This window comes from Anguilla rostrata, chromosome 2 (genome assembly GCF_018555375.3).
Source record: "Anguilla rostrata isolate EN2019 chromosome 2, ASM1855537v3, whole genome shotgun sequence".
Lineage (NCBI taxonomy): Eukaryota > Metazoa > Chordata > Actinopteri > Anguilliformes > Anguillidae > Anguilla > Anguilla rostrata.
In genome coordinates, this window is record NC_057934.1 from 30,766,628 (window position 1) to 30,775,724 (window position 9,097).

General features: G+C 39.4%; 1 protein-coding gene across 6 annotated transcripts in view; it reads left to right on the forward strand.

Annotated features, from left to right (window-relative positions):
* Positions 1-8,257, forward strand: part of phactr2 (phosphatase and actin regulator 2) — a 91,668-nt gene extending 83,411 nt beyond the window's left edge. For all 6 annotated transcript variants that reach the window (XM_064321534.1, XM_064321535.1, XM_064321538.1 and 3 more), the window contains 6 exons: positions 1,855-2,011; positions 2,619-2,674; positions 4,658-4,719; positions 6,416-6,553; positions 6,753-6,829; positions 7,265-8,257. In XM_064321534.1, coding sequence (XP_064177604.1) covers positions 1,855-2,011; positions 2,619-2,674; positions 4,658-4,719; positions 6,416-6,553; positions 6,753-6,829; positions 7,265-7,280 — 506 coding nt within the window. In that variant the 3' untranslated portion in view covers positions 7,281-8,257. The remainder of the gene's footprint in view (positions 1-1,854; positions 2,012-2,618; positions 2,675-4,657; positions 4,720-6,415; positions 6,554-6,752; positions 6,830-7,264) is intronic.
* The last annotated feature ends 840 nt before the right edge of the window (positions 8,258-9,097 follow it).

Sequence of the window (9,097 nt, forward strand, 5' to 3'; positions counted from 1 at the left end):
AGTTTTCCACGAGTGCCATACTCTGTGTTGTTTGTCTGTGGCTGAGATAGCACTGATATAGCTCTCCTGGTCTTTCTACTACATGGCCTGAAGCCATGAATACTTGTTCTGCCATCAAAGGCGAGGATGCCTCTCCTTTTATGTAGGAACGCAGGAAATGCCAGGGTCTGTGCACATGCCAGGGCGCTTGATGCGCCCAAGACGGTTTGTTGTTGTTTGCATGGCCTTTTTTGGTGACACTGCGGATTCTTTATGAATCCTTCCTGCCTTTTAGTTCTGCTGTTTCTGAGAAGCCCTGGTCTTTCCCACAAGAAAATAACAACAACAGCAAAAGTAGTGATAATAATAATAATAATAATAATAATAATAATAATAATAATAATAATAATAATAAATTATTATTGTTGTTGTTGTAAATATTATGTATTTAAAAAAATTTAAGTAGATATCATAACTCACGTACTTTTTCATTATTGGTTAAGTGTTGCAGTGGTTACATTTGGCCATTGTTACTTTTTGTGTGCCTGTGTTTTAGGATCTATATCTAAAATATGCACATACAGTTAAAGGCTAGTAGTATGAAAGTGATACAATCTTTTGTGTTTTGGCTCTGTACTCCAGCGTACTCTATTTGGATTTCAAATGGAAGAATGAAGTGCTGTCAGCTTTAATTTGGGGGTATTCACATCCATATTGGGTGATCTGTGTAGGAATTATAACCCTTTTTACCTTTTTTTCTGCTGAAGTATGCCAAGTTTGCCAGCTTTTTATATCTGTGCAAAGTCTCAACCAAAGCACACCAGTATTCTGGGGCACAGTCAAAATAATATGTTTTAAAACAACATTGACACTGCACCTCAGAATATTGGCGTGCTTTGGTTGAGGCTTTGCACAGATATACACAGTTGGCATACTACCAGAATAAGTAGTTTTCGATTAAACCGTGCACAACAAGGTCTGTGGATGTTCGTAACCATGGCATTATATTTGGAGAGATGTTGCAATTTGGGTTTTTCGAATGTACATTTTTGGCGCTTTGAACGTCACCCAAACTTTGTCCCATTGATGTCAGTTGTATCAGGGTGAGCCTTGGCGGATGTCTAGAAAACTTCAACTAAAATCTCAACATAACTATCTGGAAGGATAGATAGCCCTCTGGATAAGTGGAAACATAGCTTGATTTCATTTTTTTTGGTGAAGTGCCCCTTTAAAGTTGTCAGTCTGCACCAACCTCATATTCATTGTTTCATTTCAAATCCAATGTGCTGGAGTACACAGCCAAAACAACAAAAAAAATTTCTTTGTCCCATTTCTTGTGTGTTTAACTATATGCCTAAAATTACAGTCAACAGAAATGATATTTATTAATCAAGATACTTGTAATGGAGTGTGTGCCCTGACCAGGAAGAAGCGGGTATAGATAATGGATGGATGGATGATAATTCTTTAAAGTGACTTATAGCTCATATATCATTTATTATTATTATTATTTTATTGCTACGTGATACTTTTTCCACATTTCTCCATGTTCTTATAGTATGCCCATGCTGTTGGATCTCCCTGGCTTCACCTAGTACTACATTACAGGAATTTAGCAGACGCTCTTATCCAGAGTGACTTGCATAACTTTTTACATAGCATTTACATTGCATCCATTTATACAGCTGGATATATGCTGAAGCAATGCAGGTTAAGTACCTTGCTCAAGAGTACAATGGCTGTGCCCCCACCCAGGAATCGAACCTGTGACCTTTTAGGTTACAAGACCAGCTCCTTACCCATTACACTACACTGCCGCCCTACTACTAGACCTCTACTAGACTCCACCCGGTAACCTTCCCGTCCATCCTGCAGGCTCTCTTGCCAATAAGATCCGGCGGAGGGACACGCTGGCCATCAAGCTGGGGAACCGGCCCAGCAAGAGGGAGCTGGAGGAGAAGAACATCCTGCCCCGCACGTCTGAGACGGAGCGGCAGGAGCTGCGGCAGAAGATCGGATGCAAGCTGGTGAGGTGAGGTGCTCCCCGTGACCCTCACTGCCGTGGCCCGCCCCAGGGTTCAGCCTCCAGCGTCGCTCACCATCGCCCCGTCACTGGGTTTCAGTTCACGCCTCTCCCAAACATTTCATTAATTGCTCAAAATTTCATCTCGTGTTTTACGTTTTCGCGCAATTAGTGTGGCTCAGTAGCACCTTGTGTGAAACCTGAGGCCTCATTCAAATGCAGTTATCAAACTTGCTGCAAGGTATTTGCCACTATACCAAATACTGTATAGTTTCAGTGAAAAGCTTTGTAGTTTCCTAACAGCCAGTTGTTATACGAATACCTTTATTTGGATAAATTGTGGCTTACCTCGTATTGTGTGTTCTGTATTTTTAGTGATTACAGAAGTGATCGTCCTTTTCAATCAGTGAAAAGGACTATTTTCTTTACTTGAAAGCTCTCCTGTCAAGCACTTCATCAGAACTGTCATTGCGTTTCTGATTGTGTCTCAAGTATCTGGATTGCAGCTTCAGTATTGTAAATGGCGTTATTGGTTAAGTGACTTCTGCTTCTACACGTGGCGTGAAACATCTGTATGGCCTGGGCCCTGGTTATGAAATGATTGTCCTTCCCACAGGCGATTAAGTCAAAGGCCCACCACAGAAGAGTTGGAACAGAGAAACATTCTTAAACGTGAGTAAACAACATGGCAGTATGCTCCCAAATTTGTCAATGGGGTTTTGTGGAGACAACCACACTTGAATAGATTTTAGCTAGCATTGATGTTTATCAGTGGAAGCAAAGGCTTTGCTGTTTAAATTTTGAATTTGGGTATACCTGTAGCCTCTTGTCACTCTAGAACGGTAGCACTTTTAAGTTAATTTTATTTGGAACTTTAAAATCTTCAAATTGCTGTTTAATTTGCTCGTTTCAAATTTTGAATGCGCATTGCAGTTTGCATGTTGAATCAGGGCCAAACATCAATTGATTGAGTTCTGTACTTTTTTTGCTTATGTTTGAAAGAACAGTTTGCCTTACCTACACGTCACAGTGGAAAGTTGTTCATGGGGGTGAAGTAGGTCTTGAAATACACATTCCATTTCATGCTTTTAATTATGTCAGTACGAGGCCCAGTGCATTTCTTTAAATGTATCCACTTACAGATATGCCCATTTAATAAAGGCATTTTAATACATTTCTTCCTCCTTCAAGAGTACTTGGAACTTTAAGAGAGCCCACTTTAATACCCTTGCACTGTGGCCTTCTTTGCTAGTTTATTTTCTGAGATATCTGCCCATTTCTTCAAAGACCACCCTATTGATTGTTATGTCGCCTTTCCAAAGCTTGATACCCTTGGTTTTTCACGGTATCCACTTAATATCTGGTTTACCAAATACAACATGCCTAGTTTCCTTAACTGATCTTTCTTCTGAAAGCCATTCGACACATGGAAAATAATTTGTGCATCTAGTTTAATACGATTAGGGAGAAATTACATCAGCTCTGTATCCCATGGTTTTATCTTTACACTCTAGTAACGCTACAGTTGGACAGTATATAGTTTTCTTGACACAAATTTTCAATATTGCTCCAGAGGCATGCAAAAATAAAATAAAAAGCAGAACAACTGTAGGCCATGCAAATACACTCCAACACACTGTGTTAGAAAGAGGTAGTTCCACTGAGTGGAAGCGGTTGCAGCACTTTTTTGTCGAGGGCTAAATAATTTCCTGTTTGTGTCATTTCGGAATTTTCATTCCCCGCCAGTCATCTTATTAGCTTAGGTCAGCAATGCATTAAGGACAGTCACTTAAGTGCAGACAGAAATTTATGCCCGGTTATAGATCAATGACAGTTTGCTTGCCTCATGGAAAATCAATATTGTTTAATGTGTTTTCTTGGATTCATTCTCTTTTTAAAAAAAAAAGAAGAAAAAAAAATGAAGTCGCATTGGAAATGTGAAGTGGTTAAAAACTGAGTTTGCATTGTATTGTGCTACAAAGGAAGTGAATACCGGATCACATAGGAGGCGTCAAGTAGTCCAGGCTCTTCGGCCTGATGGGGAAGTGGGGCCTCATTTTCACTGTGAAGTGTGCACTCACATGTTTTCATGTGGTCGTAATACAAAAAAATCTACATTGTAGTGTAAAAAAATGTATCTTGTGAGTGACCAAGTGAGAGTCGTATGCACTTTAAAGATTCACTAAACAGAGGATGATGGGGTCCCATTTGTAGCCTCTTGTTTCATATTGTTCAGTGTGTGGATTGTGATGGTGGTGGGGTCTGTTAAAAGCTCTTTTACAGTACTATAGGCTTGATATCCCCTGTAGCGGTTGGTGTTTAGTTGCAGGCACACTGCAATTCTAAACCGCACATGAATTTGAAAGAAAATCAAGATGACGTTCTGCGTAAAGAGTTTGTTTTATTACTTAAGTACATTGGATTGACTTGACATGGACAGTGTCTGATATATACAAACCCACTGGGTGGATTTGACTGATTTTAAGCTGTTCTAGATAAGAGGTTTTGCCAAACAATGAACTGGATGTAAGGCATTGCCTGGAACTTGTGTATGAAAACAAAGTTTTATATAGCATATTCACACATCAGTCTTTGAGTGGTTAGTAGGTGTGATACCGAGAAAGGCATCTGTTTTACCTTTCATTTTCATTACAGAGAAAAATGAGGAAGAAGAGCAAGAAGCCAAACAAGAAATTAAACGAAGGCTATCTCGAAAGGTACGCAGTTTTTTTGTCACATTACATTACATTACAGGCATTTAGCAGACGCTCTTATCCAGAGCGACTTACACAACTTTTTTACATAGCATTTTACATTGTATCCATTTATACAGCTGGATATATACTGAAGCAATGCAGGTTAAGTACCTTGCTCAAGGGTACAACGGCAGTGTCCTTACCCGGGAATCGAGCCTGCGACCTTTCGGTTACAAGCCCAGTTCCTTACCCACTGTGCTACACTCCGTCCTAGTGTCACAGTAATGTGTAATTCAATGAACCTTTAAAGGCATGGTATTTTCTGTTTACAGCTGGGGACATTAGAAACAACAGTGTTGTCAGTGTAATTTTGGTGTAAAAGACAATGCTTGGGATTTCATTTAATTGCCTTTTTTATTGTGGGTAATATTATTGGTCAGGTTCTTATAAAGCATATCCCACATGCGTGATTGAATCTTATTTTACGTGTCTACAAATCTACGTAAATGTTTGATTGGATTTTTGTTTGGCAGCCATCGTTTGTTTTTTTTTGGTAAATGCTTAATCCAACAGACTCTGTGATTTCCCTCTCATTGTTACTCATAGTACTCATCTTTATTGTTCTTATGTAAAAGAGCACCTCCAGTTGTGTTTACATGTGCAACAGATTGCATGTGATACTGTCAGACTGACTGATATCGATCTGTTGTGGTTACATATCTTCAATGTTTTGTGATACAAAGAGCCCCCTGGTGGTGTGTGGACACATGCCCCCGTGGTCTGTTATGTAAAATATAAACAGACTATTGATTGTCTACATATGCTAAGATAAATATTGATTATGTTAAAATTAGTTGATATTAGTTATGTGTGACTTAAATAACAAACATAATAACAAGTTAAACACGGATAATATTCATGGATATCCTTTCCCCAAAACCAACATAAATTTATACAAAATAACATTTAAACGACATTAAAAACTATTTAATTCATTTTAAAATGACCTTTTCTTTATTTATTATTATTTTTTATTCATGATTTATTTTGGTGGCAAGACTGTTCCACCATGAGATCTGATTGAAATGTTTGGTTGGAAAAAGGGTGCCTTTGGTATGGATTAATGATCTGTTGTGCATTCAAAAACAATGACATCCAAAACCATAACAGTTTGAAGAGGAGAAATTGCTTTCATGCCCATTGTGCCACCTAGTGGATAGAGAAAGCTTTGCAGTATGTCAAGGTTTTTTTCACGTATTCAGTTAGCACAGTGGCAAAATGTTCAACATAGAAAGCATTCAATTATTTTCCTTCCCTTTTGTCTGTTGTGTCAAATCCATCAGTGATCATGTACTTCTGTACAATTATATATGTTATATGAAACAGTATTTTAAAGGTACAAATTTATCCTACATAAAACTAATTTATTGCATTTTTTTCTTTGCAGTTGTAATTATCCTAATGGACTTAATTTACATGACAGTTTATGCTATATTTCCTGCCTTAATATCTATAGGAGTATTGCAGTCAGGCTTCTTGCTCAAGGTACATAATGTGTTATAAATCCAGCAGCCAGATTCTAACTGTGAACCTTAGCTTTGAATACTATTTTACGCTGTTCTACGTGCCCGTTGGCATCGTGCTGTGCAGGGCAGGATTCCCTCTCCTACTTGTAGCTCTCAGCCAATAAAGACTGTCCTCTCCTGCTTTGGTACAGCTTAGCGTGCGGCCCACAGTGGCGGAGCTGGTGGCCAGGCGTATCCTGCGATTCAATGAGTACGTGGAGGTCACCGATGCCAAGGACTATGACCGCCGTGCGGACAAACCTTGGACCAGGTTGACACCCGCCGATAAAGTAAGCTCTGTCAGATTACCCAAAATTCCCCCCTCCCCTTCCCCCTTGTGGTATTCCTGAAAGTAGGGCAGTTTGTGCAACACCTGCACCACAGCACCCGGCTTCAAACAGTGTATGCAGTCTGACATGTGCAGTGACCTAGCCCTGGCCGCGGCCGCACACTCCGGGGGTGTTTTTCATCATTTTCTTCTCTCCACAGGCTGCTATTCGAAAAGAGTTAAATGAGTTTAAAAGCAAGGAAATGGAAGTGCACGAGGAGAGTAAACAGTTCACGAGGTAAACTGATTATTGTATTATTATAGTAATGTGCATTATACTTTCATTGTGTATTTTTCAGATTTTCGTATCTGTGGTAACCTAAATTATGTTTTGCTTAATACCCATCAATATATTTCAGAAACGTATTCTCTTTAGTGATCGAGGCACCTTACTGTTGTAGTGTCCTATCTGGTATTTTAACCTTGAACTGTCTGGTTAAAAGTATTCTACCACCCTGTATTTCTGTCATAATGGCTCATCTTATATTTTTTTCATTAGCAGATATGTGTTTAATTTAAGTCATAAGAGTCCCTTTGTCATTGATTCCCTAAGGTGCTTTTTCAGAGCCTACAGAATTATACTTACTGATGAAACATCCCTTAGAATTTTCAGAAACATTTCCAAGGTCAGCCACAAGTCTCATTGCTTTCTGGCTTTCACATCTCTTGACAGGTTCCATCGCCCCTGATGCCAAGGCTTCTACCCCCAGCACACAACTCTTAAAGTCCCCTGAAAATTCTGCTGCTGGGGGTGGGGGGTGGGGGGTGAGGGGGCACAAGACCAAGACTCACCGGCCTGGGCCTCACACACTGGAAGCTTCTGCCACAGACCCTGCTGGGCTTTGTCCTGGGAATAGAGACAATCAGTCTCCAGCTCAGAAAATCAATGGCTGAAGAATGGACATCATTGCCCGGCTCAGACTGTGCATCTTTATTGCCCGCAAAGGGACGAAGCACACTAACACTTTGAATGTTAAGAAGCCAGAGCAGAGCTGGGAAAGAGCTGGACGACCATTTTAATGACCTGCATTATTTTCTTGCTGGCTTTCTCAGGAGCTATAATGCTGTGACCTGATTGAAGGACAATGAGCAACGTGCATGCACATGTACAAATCCCTTATGTTTTTATCAAATCTTAACAGTATGGAAGAATATAAATTTGTAAATATTCGCATTTTAGTTATTTGCTGTGAAAAGTATCAGCGTACCGTGTCTGTGAGCGTGAACCACATGTTCAACAGGAGATGCATGCTGAGCATTAATACATGCCCATAAGTGTTAATCAGCCAGAAATAATAATTGGGTATTCGTTAATGTAAATTTGCACCATGCCTCAAGTAAAGAGGAGTATTTATGTCACGTCATAGAACTGTATTACTGTATTGCCATAATATTACATATCTACTGCACCCTGGGAGAGGTAAAGCATATTGTTTTTTCTTGTTCCTATCGAGGCAAGCCAGCCCGAGTCTCCAAATTTAGCTTGTTATTCTTAGGCTGCTGTCTGTTGGACTGTACATACTAGATGCAGCTTAGTTTTACCATCATATGTCATTTTTGGAGAGATGTCTGTGTTATTAAGACTGCACAGAAAGTATCCTGACATTGTTTACTATGACAATTGAACATTATCTTCCCAAATAAACGTCTTATTTTTAAAAGAAAAGGTAGTGTACATTAAATGGGATTATTGAATTTTGCTCAGAAAATGTATAACAAACATTGAATTCTAATTAACATAAACGAGGTTAGCCCTGTTTAATAATTCCAACGTTTATATTTCAGTATTGAAATATACTGAAATATAAACGTGTGAATTACTTTTGGTGAAGAAAATGACGACATCATTCCCTGAAGCCCAAAGCAGTTTCACATTTAGCAGTTTAGCCTACACCAAACTAGCCTATTCTGCTGGTATGGGGTAATAGCTTTTACACTTGCACAGAAACCAAAGCCTGTCTGGTCTAAGAGCGTAAGAAACTGTGATCTATTGCCAGGATGACATAAGACTCAGAACTAATAGGCCAACATTGAAACCTCCAGAACCTAATCATGGGGGAGGGTTGGCAATCCAATCCGATAATTATGTGCATTACAGAAATGGCAAGTGGAGACACTCACTGAGGGATGTCAATGTGCAAAGAGGGGCAGATGTCACCAATATCTGCCATCTTTTCACTGCAGAAAGCTAAAGCTGAAACAATCAGGACCAAAAACAAAGGGAACGCCAAGATTTAGTGTGGCAAGATAAGATACCAAACTACTATGGAAAACTTTCTGTTTACTAGCTTGGAAATTTTGTCAAGTCTTTTCTAAAGCGCAGAAGATGAACAGGAGGAGACAACCTGTGGTGAAATGTGCTCCAGTGAAACTTGCAGGGATAAAGGAAAGGGCAAGGAATGAATTACCACAGAAATATGGAAAGCAATCAAGGGAAAGACAGGCCTGAAAAAACAACAACAAAAAAACAATAGATACACACAAAAAAAATCGCAGACTGAAAAAA